Source organism: Geotrypetes seraphini, chromosome 13 (genome assembly GCF_902459505.1).
Source record: "Geotrypetes seraphini chromosome 13, aGeoSer1.1, whole genome shotgun sequence".
Lineage (NCBI taxonomy): Eukaryota > Metazoa > Chordata > Amphibia > Gymnophiona > Dermophiidae > Geotrypetes > Geotrypetes seraphini.
Window position 1 is genome coordinate 29,309,376 of NC_047096.1, and position 23,852 is coordinate 29,333,227.

Consider the following 23,852-nt stretch of genomic DNA (forward strand, 5'->3'; position numbering starts at 1 on the left):
ATATTTTGCACTATATTTGTTTATTTTTCTATAGTTGTTACTGAAGTGACATTGCGTATTTTAAAGTCATCTGCCTTGACCTCTGGAAAAAAAAAACCCAAATATAAATAATTAACATTTTTTCTGCATACAGTGTGCTTTGTGTTGTTTTTTTAATTTTGTGGTTATCGTTATGTATTAAAAAATTATATTGTGTGTATATGAAAAATGAATGGAAGAAATTACATTACAATTAGTATTATTATTATGGGGGTGGGGTCTGGGGCAAAGCTTGGATGGGGGTTCTCGGTTGATATTTGTTAGACTTAGGGGGAACATAGCTTGAAGAAGTTGAGAAACACTGCTGTAGCCTGCTTTCGGTTCTCTCATAGTAGCTGGATGAGAAAATTCACTGTCAAAATACTGGGAATAGTTCTGTAAGGCTAATCTTTGGGCTGCCAGTCAGACTCCTATGTCTGACTACACCTACACTCCTGTGGACCACCGGATGTGCACCGGGATGGATGGAGGCGCGAAGACGCAGCCGCCACCCTTCAAAATGCCCCTGGGCCTCCTATGGGCAACTAACAGCCTGCGCTCAACCCCTGCTTAACAGTAGGTGAAGACCATGTCAGGGACAGCTCTGACCTCAAGAGAAAACTATGCAGGCTGGCTAACAGGTACCCAGTGGGATTGGCCTAGCCAGCTACAGACCGAAGTCTGTGAATTCTCAAGTAGGCAGAGCTTCAAATTTGCTCCAAGCACCAAATTACCTGAAAAAGGGACAAAATTACCTAGAAATAAAAATAATAAAAAGGTGAGAGCAGAACAAACACTCCTCCAGGCACGCATGCAGAAGGAAAGAACTGTAGATGGAGCTAGAGAGCCCAGTGAACAGAGGCAGAGTGAAAAATCTGGAGTGGATTCCTTGTGTAGCAGCACATGGCTATGAGGAAATAATCCAGCTGTCTAGAATGTCTCACCTATTGCACTGGAAAAGGCACTTAAATTCTGTCTCCAGAAGTCCCAATCGCAGGTTATTTTGTGTCGACCGGTTCTCTAAATCATCCATTTTAGCTTCTAGATCAGCTAGTGATCGACTCACACGTGATGTGTTCTCCACCAGGGTCTGAACCTCATCTTCCACATTCCCCACTGTTTTCAAGCTTCACAGCTCTGTTGTCAGGGAAGTGAACCGTTGTTCCATTGAATAGAGTTTATCTAGAATTAGTTGAAGTTGTTTTCCAAAGATATGTTCCATCGCTTTCACTTCTACGGTGATCTATGTGAGGATGGCACACCTTTATTTGCCATCTTACCATCTACAGCAGTGGTTCTTAAACCTATCCTATGGGACCCCCAGCCAGTTGTATTTTCAAGATATCCCTAATGAATATGTATCTTCTCCAATCAACGGAGCAAAAAATTTTTTTCAGTAAATAGCCCCAATTTATAATTACACGAAAGGTTCGGTGATTTGAGCAGTTGAATACCCGATGTGGATCTCTTTCCTGAGGTTGCAAAGATGAAAAAGGAAAATTGTGAATAAGAAAGGTATGAGAGACCTCACCGGTCACAGCTCCTGAAGACACTTGATTGTGAAACACAATTCTGTGTCTAGCAGAACTGATTGCTCATCAAGTACAGTGAAAGTGATGGTATCAACTGAAAGAAGGAGAAATCAAACAGAATAATGATATTGCGAAATCAAAGATTTCTGGCTAGGACAGTAACTTCAGTATCACAATTGATGAGGACTGAATTTCATGAAGAGTACTTGGACTTTGGGATGAATGAATGTGGTGGTGGGGGGGGGGGGGAGAGCTCATCTAGTGGGTAAGGAATATTTATGTGAAATTATGTTAGATGAAATTATGAAAGTATAATAAATTATAAAAAAAAAGTATATGAGTAATGATATTAAAATGAATAGCTTCTTATAATAATTGTGTAATGAATATGCATGAGACAGATTTCCATGCCTATCACCTCTATTATATGCAAATATACTGACTGGCTGGGGGTCCCCAGGACAGTTTTAAGAATCACTGGTCTATAGCCTTACTCTTCTCCTATATCTTTGAAAACACTTGTCACACACTGCCAATGTTGCTGAACTTGCAGAATAAGTGCCAATTATGAGGGGAGAATATGGAGCAGAAAGCCCTACTGCCTTACCATTCCATGTCCTAACCAGACGTCCTCCAGGTTTCATTTCAATTTGCACATTCAACAGACTATGCTAAAGCACAAACAGAGAAAGCTAGCATTTTGCAAACTTTCTAGTCCCAACTGGCAATACAGATGTGATACAAATCCAAGGCTTCCTTTAAATACAACAGTTGGGATTGCTTCCTACACCTCATAAAATTCAAATACAAGAGATCAAGCCTTTTTGCAGTAAAGGAAAAGACCATGTTCAGAGAAAATAAGTTTACAAGTGAGAAGTAGCCTAGTTTTCAGAGCAGCAGGCTGAGAACCAGAACCAAGCATTCAAATGCCACCAATGTCCCTTGTGACTTTGGGCACCCTCCATTGCCTCAATGCCAAACTTACAGGTTTTCTTCTGAAGATAAGTATGCCTATATGTACCACAACCTTACAAAATATTTACAAAGAAATAACAAACACACAGAAACAACCTACTTCAGCCAAAATATTTAGATCAGAATCTGTAATAAGGCAAGCCATTTCAATAATCTTGTCCTTCTCAATATCCAAGCCCGTCATCTGTAACAAAGCAAAATAAACAGAACATAATTGATAATTCTAATATATCAAATCTTAAAGAGCTTTTAAATGCCGACTTTATTTTTTGTGCTACCGATTTCTTTAGTCACTCAATAGTAACCTTATTGTGTAAGAGTTACCCCTGCACATTTTGTTTTGACATTTGATCAACAGCTTTATTTTTAACAAATGAATTTAACTGGCAAGTTTTACCTGATTACCTTATCTCCACTGTCTTAAATATACAATTACAGTATTAGGATAACCTGAGAGAGCTAGCAAACTTAACACTTAATGTTACTAGGCATCAATTCATAACAATTGTAGAAGTATACTGGCAATAGGGATTGCAAACTTCTTCCCACAGCTCCAGGACCCATCTTTTACATATCCAGCTCCTAAGGAAAGTTTATAGCAAAAGTGCGCAAGGGAATTCAGTAATCTAAAACAGGACTTCAAGGAGCAAGAAGTCGAGTCACATCAAGAAACAACTTTGCCCATAAAAAAGTACTTTCCTTTTAGTCGTTATACAGGATTAGTTCCACCAGCCCACCCCAGGATATTTCACTTATTGCGTGAAGCCACCACGTAAAAGCCCTCTAAGATCCCCCCCCCCCTCCCTCCAATTACAAACGATGCATGAGAGGACGCACAGAGACATAACACTTCGCAAAAGCCGTTATATGTGGGGGGCTCATCAACGGGTCTCTTTCCTCACCTCGAGATCCACCCACACCATCCGCTGCCCCATGCCAGCCGAAGCCATGCCGGTACAGAACTCAGAAACGGCTGCTCGGCGGCAGAGCGCAGCACGCACTCCGAAACCCACCAGCAGGGGAAAACTTCCGACCGGCCGCCAGCAACGGAGCATATCATCCCACCGCCGTAAAGACTTGACGCAAAGCGCCGTTTGCGCAAGAGCACACCTCTGCCACGCTGCCGTCAAAACCTTGACGCACGGGGAGCGGCAACGGCAACACGCCGCCGTAAAATCCGAACGTGAAGAGGCGAGTGCCAGCGTCTTCCGTCTCCTAGGATACGAGACGCGGTAGGGGCGGCTCGAGGGCTTGGTGAGTTGTTCCCACAATTTACCAAGGGGGGTGTGACCTTTCTTTTAGCGTCTGACTATTCATATAACGCCAGCCGACCAAACCAAAGTTAGGGAAAACGGAAGGGTGAGTGGTCCAAGCAGTAGTCAACTCCAAAACACCTTAAATTCTGCCTCCCAGCCCATCTCTTCCACGTTCAAGTGATTCCCTCTTTCAGCCTTTCTCTTACCAGCTGATGTTTTTAGACACATTTAGCACAAGCAATAAGACCTAGGGACAGATGCTCAAAGCTAAAATGGGCCTTGAACGTGCTCGCTCAACTGGTTCCAGTCAGTTGTGTTTGGATTTTAGCGCAGTGTTTCTCAACACGCATAAGGGTACGTGAGCCACTTGTTGGGGGTACACGGCCCTGGCCACCGCTGAAGATATTGCCTACCCTCCGAGGATCCCTACTTTCGCCCTCCACTCTCCTGCCAAAGCTGCAGCCAGCGATCCCTCCTTCCTGCCCTCCATGCTCCTGTCAAATTGCTGCCGGGATCCCTCCTACCCACCCGCCCCTCTCCACCAAAGCCCAAACAGAGGGCTTCCCTCCGATGTCAGAGGAAAGTCAGCTGGGAGGGGGTGGGGTCATCCCAGTTACCTCCTTTAGCCTTCAGCGGTTCAATGCAGGGATGCGCAGGCAGCGGCTCACATGCTGCACGTAGCCGACCCGTAACTCTCTCCAATGTCAGAGTTGAAGTCAGAGGGAAGGCTTGTGGGTCAGCTCCGTGCAGTGTGTGAATCACTGCCTGCACGTCCCTGCATTGAGTGCCGCTGAAGGCAGAAGGAGCGAGTGCTTCTTGAGCAAGTGAGAGAGGGGACATGACCCTGGACAAAGGGAGAAAGGAGGTGAGGGGAAGGAGTGCGTTTGGACATGAGAGGAGCACGATTTTGGGACAAAGACTGGAAGGTGGGGGGGGGGAGCACGAACACGGGTCACAGAAGGAAGAGAGGGGCATGAACATGGGACACAGAAGGGAGGGAGGGGTATTAGGGACATTAAAGAAAGGGAATAGAAAGGGAGCTTTGTTGGGCATGAATGTGTGAGAGGGAAAGAGATGGTGTACATGGGGAAAGGAAGAAAGAGGAAAATTGGGCATAGAGAGAGGAGTGAACTAGAGCTGCATGGGGAATAGAAGGTTGAGAGGAAGAAATGTTGGATATAGTGGTGGAGAGGGAACAGAGGGACAAAATGAAGGGGATGCAAGGTGGAGAGATGTGGCATTGTGCTGGAGAGGGGTGATAGGAGAAATGGGCATGGGGCTGGTGGGTAGTGGTGAAAAATGGTGCACATGATCAGGGGGATGAGAGAGAGAGAAATGTTGGATGTGACAATGGAGTGGGTGGGAGAGATGCCTAGATCTCTCAAGACAGATGGACAGTGAAAGAGAGAGGCATGTTGCCAATAGTGATAAAGGAGAGAGGAAGAAAAGTTGGGCTTATGGAGGAACAGAGAGAGCTGTTGGATGGGGAAGGGATTTAGGTCCAGAGGAGAGGATGCATGCAGGAGGCAGAAAGAAAGAAATATGGATGCTCAGGCAGAAGTAAGTGCAACTAGAGACTCGTGAAATCACCAGACAACAAAGGTAAGAAAAATGATTTTACTTTCAATTTAGTGGTGGAAATGTGTCAGTTTTGAGAATTTATATCTGTGGTTTATATTTTGCACTATATTTGTCTATTTTTCTATAGTTATTACTGAGGTGACATTGCATATTTTAAAGTCATCTGCCTTGACTTCTTTGAAAAAAAAATATATATCTATATATAAATGATCATTAAAATTTTCTGTGCATATAGTGTGCTTTGTGTGGGTTTTTTTTATTTTGTAGTTATCAGTATGTATTAAGATTATGTGTGTATATGAAAAATGGATGGAAGAAATTGCATTACAATTAGTACTATTATTATGGGTTGGGGGTCTGGGGAGGAGCTTGGGTGAGGGTATTCAGTTGATATTTGTTAGACTTAGGGGGTACTTGGCCTGAAGAAGTTGAGAAATACTGTTTTAGCGAAGAATTATTAAAACGACTTACAATGGTCTTTTTAAAAGTGAATTGTAACCTAGGACTCCTTCTGCTGCCTTCCTCCCCAATTTCTATTTTACTTATTTATCCTTATGTCAAAGGTCTAGATATTTTCTTTTTTTTTTTAATCTTTATTCGTTTTCATATCTTACAACAAGTGTATAATATTTAATCAAGAATTTTACAAATCTAGATATTTTCTGATTGGTAGTACAGTGGTACCTTGGATTACGAGCATAATCCGTTCCAGGAGCATGCTCGTAATCCAAAATGCTCGTTTATCAAAGCGAGTTTCCCCATAGGAAATAATGGAAACTCGCTTTGATAGGTTCCCCCCCTCCCCCCCCCCGAGGCCAGCAGCGCTGCTCTCCCCCCCATGAGAATCAGCATTGCTCCCCCCGAAGGCCCCCCCCCCCCGTGACCTGAGGTCCCCCCAACCCACCCGAACCCTCTTCTTACTTTGATGTAGCCTCCGCACCTGCACCAGCATGTCCTGTGTTGTGCTGTGCCGGTGCCCGAAAATTTGCCTCCGGTGCTGGGTCTTGAGCATGTGCGCATGCTCAAGGCCTGAGAGTTCACGTTGGACGTGAGAGTTCACATGGGACGTGAACTCTCAGGCCTTGAGCATGCGCACATGCTCAAGGCCCAGCACCGGAGGCAGATTTTCGGCCACCGGCACAGCACAGGACATGCTGGTGCAGGTGCGGAGGCTACATCAAAGTAAGAAGAGGGTTCGGGTGGGTTGGGAGGACCTCAGGTCACGGCGGGGGGGGGGGGGGCCGGATTGCAGGAGGAGGGTGCCAGTTCGCAGGGGGGGGCGCTCGCAAATCGAGGCGTGCTCGGTTTACGAGGCACCAAGTTTGCAAATGTTTTGCTCATCTTGCAAAACACTCGCAAACCGGTGCACTCATAAACCGAGGTACCACTGTATATTTAACAAATGTGAAATGATAACACTTAGTACATATTTACATTTACTTAAGATGAATGTAGAGAGACTGTAGAAAGATTTTGTGCCGCACTTTCTCCCTGAAACAAATGTGCCATCTTTACCTCCATGTTGCTCAGCGCTGAGGAAGCATGCTAACTCATAAATTCCTTTACAGTGAATCTGTAAATTGAATTAGGCCCAAAATCTAATTTCTGTTAAAGAAAAATTCCTTTGATTCCCTTGTGACCCTGGACAAGTCACTTAATCCCCCCATTGCCTCAGGTACATTAGATAGAGTGTGAGCCCACCGGGACAGACAGAGAAACATGCTTAAGTACCTAAATAAATTAATGTAAACTGTTTTGAGCTCCCATCAGAGAATGGTATAGAAAATTGAATAAATAAAAATAAAATGTAACAAGAGATAACAGACAACTTCCTGAACCCCACAATCAGTCTGGTTTTCAGGATGTGTCAATTTTTTCTAGAAAACCCAACTAACTGCAGGGTCCCCATTGCAGGTTTGAAAACTGTTTTAAGTGAAAAACTAAAAAATCATACCAGCTACAAAAAAAAAAAAAAGTTTATTCTTCCTCTAGCACCGTCTCAACTGCTCTTGCCTCCCTTACCTTTTTATTACTTGTCCTGCGTCAACTCCTCAGCTACTGGACCACTATTCTCCTATTCCTTTAGGGCAGTGGTCTCAAACTCAAACCCTTTGCAGGGCCACATTTTGAATTTGTATGTACTTGGAGGGCCTCAGAAAAATAGTGAATGCTTTATTAAAGAAATGACAATTTTGCATGAGGTAAAATTCTTTATAGTTTATAAATCTTTACTTTTGGCTAAGTCTTAATAATAATACTGTAATTTATAGCTAAAGGGACATATGATCAAGAAACTATTTTATTTTACTTTTGTGATTATGATAAAAACATACCGAGGGCCTCAAAATAATACCTGGCGGGCCGCGAGTTTGAGACCACTGCTTTAGGGTTATCCAGAAAAACCTAGTTCATAAAATTGTGCAGTGAAATTTTTCCCATGAATTTGATTGTGCTTGATCAGAAAATAATTTTTTTAAAGTCCATCCTGGCCTCAAAGCCACTGATTACATAAAACTCAGTTTTTCTTAAAATTTGCTATATTTTTTTCTTAATGGAGCAAATTTCTTGGTATTATAGCTATAACTTATATTTTCACACTCAGCAATGATACATTGATAAAAATACATTTTATGTCTGTTTTATTGAAAAAGATCAGTACAAAAATAACATTAGTGTCCAATATACTTGTTATAACAAGTGGGGTCGGATCCTTACAATCCCAAAAGAGTAGGAAAACATTCTCTTGTCATCAAATAATGATAAAAAGACATTTTATTGAAAAAATCTAGCAGTTTTATTAAATGAACCTTCACTATCTGCTCTTTATTGGAAAATGACAGAAATTTAAAATACTTCACCTGCCGCCCTGCTTCCAGTACGGTGAGGGGGGAAGGGGCAGCAATATCATCCTACCTCACCACACCAGACTCATTCCTGGCAGAAAGCCAAGCCCTACCCCCGTCACAGTGTGCAATTCCATTCTTCAGCACTGTAAAGGGCCCAATCGATTGCCTGCTGACCTGCTTCCAGCACGGTGAGGGGGAAGGAGCAGCCCGATCGTCCCCCCTCATTGCACCGGACTCCTTCCTAGCAGGAAGCCAAGCCCTGCCCCCACATGTCCCATAGGAATGTCTCTCTCTATGGTGTGCACACACAATTTTTTATATATATATATATATCTGGGAAAGAAAGTGATGTAATTGCAGGTAAACAACAAAAATGTATATTTTAACTGAGGAATAAATTAGGACACCCTACTAGCTAGTGTTATCCCCTTTGGCTGAAATAACTGCAGAGACGCTTCTTGTAGCCATCTACCAGTCTCTGACATCGATCGGAAGAAAGTTTGGCCTACTCCTCAATGCAGAATTCTTGCAGCTGTGAGATGTTTGAGGGGTTTCTTGCATGTACAGCCCATTTCAAATCACCCCACAGCATCTCAATGGGATTAAGATCTGGGGTTTGACTCAGCCACTCCTGGACTCTCCATTTCTTAGTTTTCAGTTAGTGCTTGGGGATTTACTGTTATGTTTTGGGTCATTGTTGTGTTTCAGGGTCCAGGTCCACTTCAGTTTTAATCTTTAATTTTCTTACAAATGGTCTCAGATGTTCCTCAAGCACCTGAAAGCATCCCCAAACTATGACACTTCCATCTCCATGCTTTGCAGTTGGTATGAGTTTCTTTTCCTGGAATGCTGTATTTGGTGTACAGCAAACATGTCCTCTTTTCTTGTGTCCAAATACTGTAATTTAATTTTAGACTCATCTGTCCACAGAACACTAAGTCCTGGTGTTTGTCTACATTCTCTCTGGCAAACTTCAGTCTGGCTTTGATGTTTCTCTTAGATAACAAAGGTTTCCTCCTTTCACACCACCCATGCAAGTTAAATTTGTGCATCTCTTTCTGATTGTAGAGGCATGCACTTTCACATTAACAGTAGCAAGAACCTGCTGTAGGTCCCATGTTGACATTATAGGGTTTTTGGAGACTTCTTTTAGCACTTTGGAATCTGCTCTGGGGGTCAACTTGCTTGGACGGCCAGACCTGAGCATGTTGGCAGTTGTTTGGAAAGTCCTCCACTTGTCCACTATTTTACAGACTGTGGAATAACTAATGTCAAATTCTTTTTAAATCCCTTACCAGATTTATAAGCTGCTACAATCTTCTTTGTGAAGACCTCAGACAGCTCTTTTGATTTCACCATGGTATTCACTCTCACCTCAGCAGTCATGAGCACACCAAACTAAATGTCTGAGGTTTAAGTAGGGCAAACCTCCTTCAAAATGCTGAGTAATGATGTTCTAATCATGTACACCTGAAGTGATACACCTGCGTGTGATTTAAGCCACTTTAAGTGGGAGGATATGTGGGGGTGTCCTAATTTATTCCTCAGTTAGAATACACATTTTTGTGTTTATCTTTTTTTTCATGAGTAAATTAAGGAATTTTTTTGTTGTTTATTTGCAATTGCATCACTTTTGTTTCCAGAGATAAAAAAAATATTTGACATAGATATGTGAACATTTCTTAAGAAAGAATTGAATATTTCATGGGTGTCCTAATTTTTTCAGCTGACTGTATGATGCACTTGTATTTTCCCTGATGAAGTCTACCAGCTAGGGTGAAATGGGCTCAGTTGGATGAACTCAATTAAAATTTTGGTTAGTACATTTGTTTAAAGTTTTACAATGCAGTATATTTTTTCTTAAAATCTGCACAATTGCTTATTATATACATAAAACAGCATTTTATATATTTTAAAATAAGTTTTTTTTTAGGTACGTTTTTTAAAATATATATGTATGTATATATTTAAAAGTCTTCAGAAAGTGCCAACCACCAGCCAAATAATTATTAGGCCTGTTTTTTCAATTGGCTTGTATATCTTCATCAGACTTGGGTTATATTTTTTCTTATAAAGTGCTCTGTGCAATTCATGTGTACATGTGAAATCACTTCTAAATTTAGTCTTTTGACTAAAGATTTTCTGTCGGGATGCAGCGCACCAAAACAAAAGGGGGGACTCGTTCTTGAAAAAGCCTTCGGGTGAAACATGTCGAGCTGACAATTCCTACCTGACATTTAAAGGTTTATGCTGAAAGCAGAAAAAACTACTGCCGAAGCTAAGTACAAAGCTTTTAAAGATTTATGAATTATTTATAAATTTAGAAGTGATTTCACATGTACACATGAATTGCAGAGCACTTTTTAAGAAAAAATATTTAAAAAAAGTATAACCCAGTCTGATGAAGACATACAAGCCAACTGAAAAAACAGGCCTAAGAATTATTTGGCTGGAGGTTGGCTCGTTCTGAAGACTTTTAAATATATACATATATTTTTAAAAAAAACATATCTTGTGTAAAATATATAAAATTATGTTTTTTGTTTTTTTTATGTGATATATTGACAGCATATTTAATGTGTTGGCTATTTATTTACACAATTGCTTATTATAGCACAATAAGCTAACTAAAGGGTTTGTGGGGCCAATGAAAGCACAATATGGTTCCAATTTCTATCAGACTACACAGTTCACATTATCTGGAGTAGTGGTTGCTGATGCCTCTTTTTCATTAAATAAACTTATTTAAGTGAATCTTATTTTGTTGTGAAGATTTTGTTTGATTTGCTTTCATCTCATTTGATTGAGCCTAGGGCAGGATCGGCAGGCTGTGGCTCTTTGCTCAAGGTCACTCCCCAGACCTACTGAAGTACCTAGTGGTACAGCAGGGGTCGTCATGGCAGAAGCCTCCTCACAGCTGCCTTCTAAAATGGCTGCCATTTTTCACAGCACTACAGAAAATGCCGCAAACACCCACACAAGTTTGCAGAAGGCAGTTTTAGAAGGCCATGCTCCTGCCACAAAAATCCACCTTGGTAGGGGAGGGGGAGTGCCCTACCTATATATGACAAAGTAGGGCTGAGCTGCCATGAAAGGGTCATGCTCCTGACCTGAAGACCCCCGTGCTGGACCCAGTACCTAGGTAGGCCTTTGAGAAGGGGAATCATGGGTTGGAAGGGAGATCAAAGGGTCAGGGCCCGGAGAGGGGAGAGAGCCTTGGCTATGGGTTGGGGGAGTGAAGGATGAGAGGTGTAGAGACCTGCAAGGGTTGGAGGTGAAAAAGAGGGGAGAGAAGTTAAACCTTAGGGAGGGAAGAGAATGAAAGACCTGGAATATCTCAAACCCCCTTCTCTACCTATTGCAGCTCTTTGTAAATCTTAGGTCAAATATTTAGGATAAAATGGTTCTTTGCTTTAAAAAGGTTGCTGACCCCTGGCCTCGGGGTATGATCCCAGAAATGTTCTTCCTGAAATTTCCAAGATAATGTCAAGTAAAGTTTTAAGGAAAAGTATTATATTTTTCCCGTATCTTCACATTTTGAAGAAGTGCTGTACTCTCAAGATGTTTTTGAAGCAAGTCAAGCTACTATAACAAAACAGTTATGTCCTGAGCATGAGGAAATAAAAGGGAGCTAGCTGCAGTATTAGGACTTGTGATAAAGAGATTATGTACTTACCCTGGTAAGCTCTTTTCCAGTAGATAGGCGAGATATTCTAATCTAGACAGTGGGGTTATTTCCCTTTAGTCACATGGTTGCAGAAGGAATCCATTCCGGATTTTTCACTCTGCCTCTATAGTACTTCACTGATCAGTTTAACGCCCTCTACAGTTAGTACCCAAGCACCAAGGAGCACCAAATATACATGAAGAAGCACCTGTAGCAACAGGCTCAAACCAACCGTTCTACTCAAGAATTCAACCAACATTAAAGTGAAATACCAACACCGGTTTTAAAGCAACTGAGAAACCACACCCCAATAAATGGAACATATATAGAAATCCTTTAGGCCCACAAGGGCTGACAGGCATCCAAGAAACAGCTTGGAGAAGCATAAAACAGACTGAAAACTGTAAGCAGGTGCAGTAACTACTGGGCGGGAGTCTAGAATGTCTCACCTATCTATTGGAAAAGAGCTTACCAGGGTAAGTACATAATCTCTTTTTTTAGTGCAATAGGCAAGGTATTCTAGATTCGGCCATACAACAGCAGTCCCCCTCCCAAACAACTAGTTTAGGCTTGCTGTGCTGACCTGGAAGACTGAGGACCCAAAGGTGGAGTCCTGTCTTGCCACCACATCCATTCTGTAGAAATTGGCAAAGATGTGAATGGAAGACCATGTTGCTGGCCTGCAAATCTCCACAAGAGAGCTCTAGCTGCTGCCCACAAACAGACCACACAGCTGGCAGAATGAGCCTTGACTTAAACAGGAGACAGAGTCCCCGCAAGAATGTGAGCTGATAAAATAGTCCTACGGAGCCATCTGGAAATCGTGGCCTTGGAAGCAGTAGCGTCTCATTGAATGGAATGAAAAATTAAAATCTCTAAAAATTCAAGATGGCTGCGTCACAAAATTTGCACCAAAATCACAATATTTTTCACATTTTGCTTCAGTCTCAAGCTCTTGTTTTTTTTAGGAATTTTCTTTATTTCTCGCCGATAGTAAATCTTGGATTAAAGTGGACTTGAGTAAAATTGAACCTTAATGTTAATTGCTTTATATTTGTTGGCTTGTAGCCATTTGTTTTCTCTCTTTTTGAATATGATCTAAGTTCAATTTCTTTCTGTACAAGTTTTCTAAGCTTGATAAATAATTTGAAATTTATAAATAAATAAAAATCAGCCGAACATTGGCCACCCTCCAATCTTCAGGTACTACAGACAATTTTAGCAACAGGTTACAGATCACTAACAGCAGCTCAGCAATTTCATGTTTGAGTTCATTTAGTACCCTGGGATGTATACCATCCAGTCCTGGCGATTTATCACTTTTTAACTTGTTGATTTGGCTTAGTACATCTTCCAGATTCACCGAGATTTCTTTCGGTTCCTCCGCATCATCACCCTTGAAAACCATTTCCGGTTCAGTTAGATCTCTTACATCTTCTTCCGTAAAGACGGAAGCAAAGAATTCATTCAGTCTTTCTGCTATGACCTTATCCCTCCCTGAGCGCCCCTTTTGCTCCTTGATCATCCAACGGTCCTACAGATTCCCTCACAGGTTTTCTGCTTCTGATGTACCTAAAAAAAATTGCCATGAGTTTTTGCCTCTTTTGCAAGTTTCTCTTCATATTTTCTTAGTTGTCTTTATCAATGCTTTGCATCTAACTTGCTAGTGCTTGTGTTTCTTCATTCAGATCCTTTTTCCATTCTTTAAAGGATTTTTTTAGTATTTTTAAATAACATCCAAGCCTGGTTTAAAGTCCTAACCTTTGCAACTGATCCTTTTAGTTTCTTTTTAACCATTTTCCTTATTTTATCAGTCACCCTTTCAAAAATAAAATGCCCCTACAGTAGATTTCTTTTGCGACTTTACTCCCAGTATCAGCTCAAATTTGATCATGTTATGATCACTGTTTCCCAGTGGACCCAACACAGTTAATTCCTGTACTATGTCTTGCATTCCACTAATGACCAAATCTAAAATAGCACCCCCTCTTGGTTCCCAGACCAGTTGTTCCAAGAAGCAGTCATTTATGACATCTAAGAATTTTACCTCCCTAGCACTCCCCGATGTAACATTTAACCAGTCAATGTTGGGGTAATTGAAATCAAAAGTTACTCAATCTATGCCCTATATGGAACAAATGGGGATCTCTTTAGACTTCGAGGCAAAATGACATTATTCGCCGATGACGCTAAACTATGCAACGTTGTGGGCAGCGCAGCAGAACCCGACAGCGCAACCGTGCCCGACACTATGGAGCAGGACCTACTTTTACTGGAATAATGGTCCAGTATTTGGCAACTGAATTTTAATGCCAAATAATTACGGGTCCCACAGAAACAAGAGGGCATCCAGTAAAACTCAGGGGGGGGGGGGGGGGGGCGGGGTTAGATTTCATGGGGACACCAGTAAATACTTCTTCACCAAACGGGTAATTGATCGATGGAATGGTCTTACGTGTCAGGTAATCGAGGCCAGTACCACACTCGACTTCAAGGGTATAGAATGATATAGAATGTCTCACCTATTGCACTGGAAAAGGAGATTATGTACCTACCCTAGTAAGATCTTTTCCAGTAGATAGGTGAGACATTCTAGACTCCCCGCCCTGTCCTTACTGTGCCTGTTTTCATTGTCACACATCAGTCTCCTTCACTATTACCAACTTGTTTAGTGGAGACCGGTCAGCCCTTGAAGTCTATGTTGGCAGTTACGGGTACTGTTTAGTTGTTTTGAGAACAATATTTAGCCTGTCATTACAGGTGTCTCTACTTCACAGATGTGTGTCCCCTTTCATGCTTGGGTACTGACTGATAAGAGGAGCTAAGATAGTCTGTGAAGTACCCTAGAGGCGGAGTGGAAAACCTGGAATGGTTCTCTTCTGCAGTCCATGCGGGTAAAGGGAAATAACCCTAAGGTCTAGAATGTCTCACCTATCTACTGGAAAAGATCTTACCAGGGTAAGTACATAATATCCTTTTATTTGGCACCATTGCTCTCCTTCAACATCAAGTTACTTAAAGCAGCCATTTCATTGTCTGCCAATTAAAGGTTTACAATACTAACACAAACTCCCTGTGCATAGTGGCAAGTACAATTTATGTATACCTGTTAGTAGAGGTGTGGCCTAGTGGTTAGAGCTGCTGCCTCAGCATCCTGGGGTTGTAGGTTCAAGCCCAGTTATGCTCCTTGTGACCCTGGGCGTCAACCCTCTATTGCTCCATGTACCATAGTCAGATTGTGAGCCTGCCAGGACAGATCGGTAAAATACTCTGATGGCTGTAATGATGGGCAGTATATCAAATACAAAATATACATGACTGGTGAATCCAGGCTGTATACTTTGGGCGACTTAGCTACGTGCAAAATTTCCCATAAATTAACCAAACTCACCCAATCTCACCCTGGACCACGTTTTAATCTTTTCTCTAAAGATTTAGTTTCCAAACTAAAAAAGCAGAACAAGAGGTTATTTTACCCCAAACAGGGAATTTTCAAAACATATAATCCAATATAATAAAAAGGCAATATATGTTAACAAAAAGGTATTTATAAAACAAATGGAAGAATTCTTCTGGACAATTCCTACAATACCGGCTCAACATATTGGTGATTCTGAAAGAACATTAGATATGGTGTATTTGGTTGGTTCTCTCAAAAAATGCTAATCCTTTGGAGGGATATAATACTTTCCAGAGTGTTCACTTTTCATATGTATGATTACTTTGTTTAAAACTTTTTTTTTAGTACATTAATATAGTGCACATTTTTTTTATAACAATGGTCTGAACATAAAATCCATAAAGTGTAAAATATGAATCCACAGTATAAAGTTACAGAATAAATGTATTACCTTGCACCAAGTATTTTGAGAATAGTATGGTAGGGCAACTAGACGGTAGTTTTCCCCCCAAGAACTCAATAAAATCAATGTGCATTGAAGATCATTTAAAATATATGAACTAGTTAGTTACAATAATTCAATTAAAACAAGAATATTTTTTTTCTGTATCAGACTTAAATTACCCAAATAAAACAGAATATGGAAAACAGTAAATCAATCCCACTACAAACCTCCCCCCTCCCACACACATTTAGCTCAAAGCCTACAATGCAAAAAAAAAAAAAAGTAATCCTATTAAAAAGGAGCAGAAAAAGGTATCTCAGAGATCCAGTATTTCCAGAACTAAACTCACAGGGGAACATCAACATCCTCATTTATGTGTCTTATTCAATACAGAATTATTTCAAACCTAATTTCAAAAAATCCTATTACAAATTTCTTTGTAAGATATGAAATTATATAATATATACAAACACACATACAGTAGAACATCCATAGTTGACCACCTCCTTAAGTTGACCTACTTTTCATAGACCAAACACACACCACATGTACTCAATGGAAGACTGACCTATTGACTAACTCTGTAAGTTGTATCTTGATTACTTGACCCAATTGAGTTTACTCTATACCAAAGGGTAGAAGGTGTGGGCTTTACCTCTTAGTTGTATTATTTTTTTCTTTAGTACAAGTTCCTTTTTCATGTTTTATTATTACTACTTGTTGGATTAGGCCCAACATCTTACTGTTTATCACGTTACTGAAGATTTTTTCAACGTGAAGGGCTGGTCTGAATTTTAGGTACATCCTACAATTACTGAAAATTTTTAGTTAATTGAGACATATATGGCTCAAAATGAAAGAACTCAAAAGAGTTGACATTGAAGGAAAAGGTTGATCTTCTACATTTTCTGGAAAGCAGCAGCCAAAGAAAGACAGCAGAACATTTTGGTGTTAGCAAGACCATAGCTAGCAACATCCAAAAACTTAAACCATCGAGAGATATGGTAAGAAAAGTGGAGACCTACAGTGGAAAAGGAGGAAAACTTCCCTCAAAGTCAATGAAGCTACATTAAGCTTGTTCAAACAAATGAGGATAGTTAATGCCCAAATCTCTGGGTAGATGATCCAAGAAGTTGATAAAAAATTTGCACAGATTTTCAAGCATCACGTGGTTGGCTTGAGAAATTTAAACTGAGATATAAGATCTCCCAGAAAGTCTTGTGTGGTGAATCCAATGAAGCTCCAGTAGAAGTTGTAGAAGAGTTTCATCAAAAAGTTCCCAGACTTCACCAGACTTCAAAGATGATGACATCTTTAACACAATGCCCAACAGGAGCCTCGTCATGAAGAGTGACAAATGTAAGAGTGAAAAAACTTTCCAAAGAATGTTTAACAATTCTATTCAACCGGAGAGAAACTAAAGCCCTTAGTGGCTGGTAAATTGGCAAAACCAAGCACATTCAAGAATCTGAATGCCAAAGAACTCCCCATCACTTGGGGATCAAACAAATGCACATGGACTGCAGGTGCCCTATTTGAGGAGTGGGTAAGGGGTATCAACTGAGAAATGATGAAGAAAAAATGGTCTATTCTACTGACAGTAGACAACTGTCCTGGCCACCCACAAGTAAATCATCTCACAAACATGACACTAAAATTTCTGCCTCCAAACACAACCTCAAAAATCCAACCTCTTGACCAAGGCATCCTCAAAACATTTAAAATGCACTACCGAGCCTAACTCCTGCAGTGGGTCATTACTAAAACACAAACCTATGATCCATCTGTATCCAGTGCAATAGGTGAGATCCGCTGTATCAGTTAATGTTCTGGATGCTGTCTTCTGGATCAGTTCTGCTTGTAATAAAGTTCAGCCAGAAACGATACAGAAGTGTTTCAAGTTGGATTTGTCAGAACTCAAGAGCACAATGTTTTGGCTCCATCAGACAGTCCATCTCCCAAGGCAGAATTCAAAGGAGTAGATTTTGAAGGTTTTGTTGCAAAGGATGAGGAAGTGACAACCCTTAATGAACCTGACCCAGAAGCAATTTTCCAACCAATACTGACTTAAGTACAGACCATGTAAAAGTGCATGAAGTAGCAGATGAAATGGAAGAAGCAAGTGAGGATGACACAGAAATTGCAGAGACTCCAAAAGAAGAGGATGTCAGGCATCTGATAATGCAGTTGAAGTCATCTGCTGTGGAAAAATATCCAGGTATGGTGAGTGGTGTAGCCAGCATTGGTTGGGTGCGCTTTCTCCACATACCTTTGTAATAAGAATAAGAAACGGACCAAGCCAGACTTTTTCAGAAAATGTATTGATTTTGTATGATACTGTATGTATGATTTTACTGTGTTTTTATTATGTATGATATTCTCTAATAAAAGTTGTACAAGAAAGTAAAATGCATGTGTGTATAAGTACAGTTGGCCTAGTTCCTTATGTTGACCACCTTTGTGTGTTGACCAGTTGTTAGTCCCTTACACACACTCCACAAATTAATAATAATAATAATAATAATAACAGTCTATATACCGCAATATCGTTAAGTTCTATTACTACTGCTCCAGGGCAAATTTTACCTCTCTTTCCATCCGGTTTCAAAATAATTCTACAGTAAATAAAAACTCTCATTTATGTCATATGCTTAAGGGTCAATGGTCAAAATTCCCCTGCAAATTTAACTCTAGAGAGGATGATTTCCAGTGGTCCTTTTTTCTCCTCTATTAACAATATTTCTATTTTTTTCTGCACTGCAGACTTAACAAATGTTTCTCCTTTTTTTGGATCAATTTTCATCTTGTGCCTGTCCCAGGTGATTGATTACACTGAGCAGTAAATCAAGCCAGTATCAACTGCAAATTAGTGTAACCATCCAGTTTGAAAGATGCATTATTTATAAAGTTGGGACACTTTAGAAGGCTGTTGATGTATACTCTTTAATAAGCATAGTATTCAATGCTTCTCGGGAAGACCTGATATGAAAAAGTAAAGCCCCCTGCTATACTGCTGAATCATTAACCTGAATATTTAATAGCGTCCATAGTTTTCTTTTATCAAAACAGCCCCAAAGAACAGTATTTTTCAATACTAATTCTAAATACACGAATATTTCAAAGTAATATTTGTCCTTTCAATTCCAAGAACACTGTCATTGTTTTAAAAACATCATGTGCAATGCAATTTCCCACCAAATTATTTTCAAACAAATCTCACAAATCCTATTAAGACAGACATTTCAGCTGAAAAAATACCAGCACAAATTTCCCTTTTAAAATACAAATTATGGAAGTTCCCACTCAACTGTCCCCCAAAATGACTGGATACTTTCTAGAAGTTTCAGCATAATCAGCTTGCCAAACCTCCTGAGCTGAAAAATGTAATACAATGTAAGTATTGCCATTAATCACACTATTTTGAAAGGATAATATCAACAAGTTCAGAATTCTTTTTAAAATCTCATTTATGCAACTCTGTAGTTTTCATTTTGTTTTGTTTTTTTCTTTCCCAATGAGCATTTTTCCTCCATGTTTAGTGGAATTAAATTACCACTAAATACTGTCCCCTCACTGCATTGCTGTCATTAATGGCGGGATGGACGCCATTTCCCATCCCTACAATTCTCCCGCCTCTGATCATAATCCTGACTCCAGCCATCCTGCACACGATCCTCATAGCTGAAATCATCCCGGCTCCCTCTGTACCGGTAGTCAGGGGTTTGGTCACCAGAACGCTGCTCCCAGTTGTACTGCCTGCTCTCAGATTGGTAAGGATGAGAGCTCTGACGGTTCTTGCGCTGTGTTGTCGATTCCTGCCAGCGCTGGGGGGTTAGATTTTGGTTGAAAGAATGGTGATACTGCTGCTGCTGGGGTGTCTGCAAAGTGAAGCCTGACTGGACCGAATGCTGGGACGCGGACACTGGACTCAATTGTGGTTGTTGCTGCTGCCACAAAACATTATTCATCTAGTGAAGAGGGAAAGAAAACAAATTGAAAAAGACACCTGGCCCACAGTAAAAAAATAAATAAATAAAATCCTCAAGAACTGCAATAATGATATTTGTGCCATGCAATTGAGTAAACACTCTCATGGGGACTGACAGGGAAGTACTTTTTTGATAGCTTTTTAATTACATGCACCAATAAAGGGAATATTTCAAAACTGGAAAAATCATGGATGAATATGGTTGAACTGAATTTGTATATCCTGAGTTTCCAATGTATAGAATTGTGTCATGCATATTTTTATTGTGGATAACCTGACAGGTTATATGAATCCTAGGTCATGTTTGGCAACAGACCTAAATGATCTCTCATAAAAAACATTTCTAGTACAAAGGGTATAGTCTTGACAAGTGGGTTTCTTCCCTTCACCCGCAAGATTATAGAAGGCGTCATTTACACTTTTCAACTCCGCTTCCTTGTGTCAGTGGGCAGTGCTTCAGCTCCTCAGATTCTCCTTGTGCAAGTGAGTTGAGAAGATATCTTTTTTTTCTGCCCTGCATCTGTTTTATTTGGGGGGTTTTATCTGTCTTTTGAGGCTTCCTGGTGCTAGAGGTTCCCAGAAATCCTGTGACAGCTCTGGATTCAGAGGGTTGTATCGTGGGGGAAGGGGGGCAACCCTTTTACAGGGAACCTACCTAGCCAGCCTGCACTAATGTTTAAGGCAGCTCGGGGAGAATTCCCCTGGGATTTTTCCAGTGCTGGAGTGCAGGCTGAGTGGCTCCGCTTTAGTCCACAGGACTGTAGTGGGTGCTGGCTGCGATGTATGAGGAGCTAGAAGGATTGAGTGTATCAGACACTTGGGGTCTAACTAAAAGGGAGCCTGAAGAGACAAGACCCTGGAGTAATTTACAAGCTTGTTTGAGGCAGAAATTGTCTCCATAATCCAGCTGCAGGGAGAGCAGATGCAGTCACTGCACCTTCCCGTTCTGGAAGACATTTGCGGGGGGGGGGGGGGGGGGTCCTGAAAAAAACAACAACAAAGATTTGAGGGTATGTGGGGATTTCCTTAGGGTTCCCCACCTCCAAAAACCCCTTTCCTGAATTTTTGTAACTTTAATTCAGCTTTCACAAGCCATTTTTTGGGGCACCAAATGCTGCCATGGCAGCCATCTTGAATTTTCTGATTTTATTTTAAAAGCCTCTATCTGCTCCAAAACAACTCAACTTTCTTAATAATCAATTTCTATGGACTCCCCAGGCCTTTCTACCCTTGTATCAAGCCAGCTAAGTACTAAATTGTTGGCTGATGTGTGTCCATGTGCCACATGGAACGACCGGGCCAGATGCTGGGCTTAGCCCCCCTCTGGTCCCTCCAAGGTCTTAAGAGTCACATAAAGCTCGTTTGTTGAGGCATAAATTCCCCCTAGAGGCTCGAATGTCTGCGGTGGAAAAACACAAGTACGGAGACGCCTCTGAACCCATGAGAGCACAAGAAGTTCCCCTGCAGAGATCCTCAAAAGATCAGAGTTAGGGATTTAACTCTGATTTTGTAAGTTTTATGTTTGAAGTTTATGTGAAGTATAAAGCATCTGCACAGTCTGAAGTATCGCTGGTGGTGGTGCATGTGGGTTTACCGTCGCAGAGCACAGTTACCAAGAAAGCGTATTTGTCGCAGGAACCAGAGGTCCAGTCACAAAAGGACTGGGAAAACTGGGGGTTAGGGTCCATGCCGGGTCATTCAAAGAACAGCAACCCATCATGGATTGGTGATTGAGTGGTGCTGCATTGGCCATATCATCCATGGTACGCGGATCTAGTACAACTACAACAGGACAGATGTCTCAGGCTGCCCTAACTTCCAACAATTCAGTCATAGGGCCCAACTGCCCAGCAGGATCCAGAATGCTTTGGTCTTATGGCATGGAGCTTGAGCACACAGCCTAAGCACAAAAAGAATATTCAGAGGTAGTCATAACTACCCTTCTACGATCCAAGAAGCCAGCGACTGTTGCAGCTTATGCTAAATATTGGAAGACTTTTCAGCACTGGTGGGCTGATCAGAAGATGGAGCTGTACACTGCTCCCAAATTCATAATCCTGTCATTCCTTCAGGATAGTCTTAAAAATGGCCTGGCGGTTGGTTCTCTCAAGGTGCAGGTGGCGAGCCTCTCATGCTATAGAGATCAAGTGCAGAAAGGGTCCTTAGCTTCCCGCCTGACATAACCAGATTGCTGAAGGGAGCACTACATGGAATCTTAATATTGTCTTACAGGCCCTCTGTAAAACCATGTATGAATCCTTACAGAATACGTCACTAGATCGTACAGAATGCGATGGATCGTACGGTCATAACAGTTTTCCTAGTGGCTATCACCTCAGCAAGCAAGGTTTAAGAACTCTAGGAAGTATCATGCAGGGAGCACTTGCTGGACAGTCGAAAAACACTCATCTTCATACTTTCTTGGCTGCTCCAAGGCAAGCATTTAAAGACACACATACATGTCTGAGACAGGAAACAGGCTAAACTCATGTTTCTTTACACTGCAAAGAAGATTGAGGTAAGAACCTAATCTTCCCTTCCAGTGCAAAAGAAACATGAGTCTTGACCAGTAGGATGTACAAAAGTTGTCCCCTGAGTCTAGGACAGAGCAGATGAGCCTGCTGCTAGCACTGAGGACCCAAAAGTGGTGTCCACTTGCGCTGTCAAGTCCACTCTGTATAAGTTTGTGAACGTATAAAGAGTGGACCATGTAGCTGCCCTACAATCTCCTTGGGCGGAACTGCCTGAGATTTTGCCCTGAAGCAGCCATTCTTCAAGGAGATTGGCAGCTGTTTATCAAAGCCAATGTAGTCAGACAAATAGCTATGCGGGTCCATCTGGCTCTGGCTGTCTTCCCCAGTCTGCCAGGACTGGTGAAAGAAGAGAATCATTTGTCACTTCGAGAAGAACTCTCCTCGCATCCAGTAAGTCCAAAACTTTGTCCTTTTTCTTGCTCTTTTTAAACTGTCAACAATGCTTCCCCAATTTTAAACTGTTATTTTCTTTTCTGCATTATATTGTAAATGCTTTCTGTTTTTATCAAGTTTTAAGTCCATTATTCTAATTTGTATTTTATCTGTATTCCATGTACTAGCTCACCTTGTTGTGAACCGCCTAGAACTTTTTCAGTATGGCAGTATATAAGAATAAAATTATTATTATTACACCCGTAACCTGGGATTGGGTCAGTTCCAAGCAACAATTTTGGAAATGTATAATCAAACACAGGTCTTGCAGGAACTGGCCAACATGTGCCACTATCTCATGTTCTTCGGTTTTGGACAGAGCCCTGATTAACCAATTCTCCAATTACGGGTGTACCTGAATCTCTATCTTTTGTAGGTGCACTGCTGCCACAATCATCATCTCTTTAGTAAAGGGTGCAAGATGCTGTTGAAAATGTTTTTCAAGCACATGGGACCTGAAAAACTTTCTGTGTTATGGAAATATGCGAGTTCGCCTCTGCCAAGTCCAGCATGGTCAGGAATTCCCCCCAGTGCCACTGAGGCAATGACCGACGTATGGTCTCCATCCAGAATTTGGGCACCTTTAGTGCTACACTGACAGACTTCAGATCCAGGATTAGTCTCCAGTCATCTGAATCTTTCTTGGGCACGATAAAGTATATGGAGTATCTGCCCAAACCCGATTTTGCATCTGGCACAGGCTCTACAGCTGGAATCCCCAGAAGCCGTTTTACTGTCTCTCAGACTTTGACCACCTTCTCTGGTTTCCGGCTGGAGTCCATAAAGAATTCCTGAAGAGGAAAAGAGAATTTGAGTTTGTAGCCCTCTGGAATAATGTCCAGTACTCATTGTCCGAACAGATTTTTGCCCTGTCCTCCCTGAACTCCGAGAGTCTCCCTCCTATTCACGGTAGCTTGGGCTCTGGTCCGGCATTATTGGGACTTCTTGGGCATGTCCGTTCAGTGGAAACCTGATGTCTGAGCTCTTCTGGAACCTCTGACTAGAACCAAAAAATTATCTCTAAGCAGAGGAGCCTGCCAATGACTGGCGAAACCATCTGTAGCCACAAAAAGGACGACGACCCACTGGGGCATGTGTTCTACTGTCTGGCAATGACTTAGGATGATGGTCTGCCGTACTGGCCAAAAGATCATCAACTCTTTGTCAAAGAGTATTTG

The 23,852-nt window shown here is 41.3% G+C and overlaps 2 protein-coding genes across 2 annotated transcripts in view; both read right to left on the minus strand.

The window, feature by feature from the left end:
* The window catches only part of REXO2 (RNA exonuclease 2), a 39,006-nt gene extending 35,276 nt beyond the window's left edge, over window positions 1–3,730 (minus strand). Inside the window, exons 1-2 of the mRNA XM_033919434.1 lie at window positions 3,428–3,730; window positions 2,626–2,709 (exon numbers count right to left, since the gene is read on the minus strand). Of these exons, the coding sequence (XP_033775325.1) occupies window positions 2,626–2,709; window positions 3,428–3,580 (237 nt within the window). The 5' untranslated portion in view covers window positions 3,581–3,730. The remainder of the gene's footprint in view (window positions 1–2,625; window positions 2,710–3,427) is intronic.
* An 11,542-nt stretch (window positions 3,731–15,272) lies between these two features.
* The window catches only part of RBM7 (RNA binding motif protein 7), a 34,781-nt gene continuing 26,201 nt past the window's right edge, over window positions 15,273–23,852 (minus strand). The window contains exon 5 of the mRNA XM_033918479.1: window positions 15,273–19,688. Within this exon, the coding sequence (XP_033774370.1) occupies window positions 19,308–19,688 (381 nt within the window). The 3' untranslated portion in view covers window positions 15,273–19,307. The remainder of the gene's footprint in view (window positions 19,689–23,852) is intronic.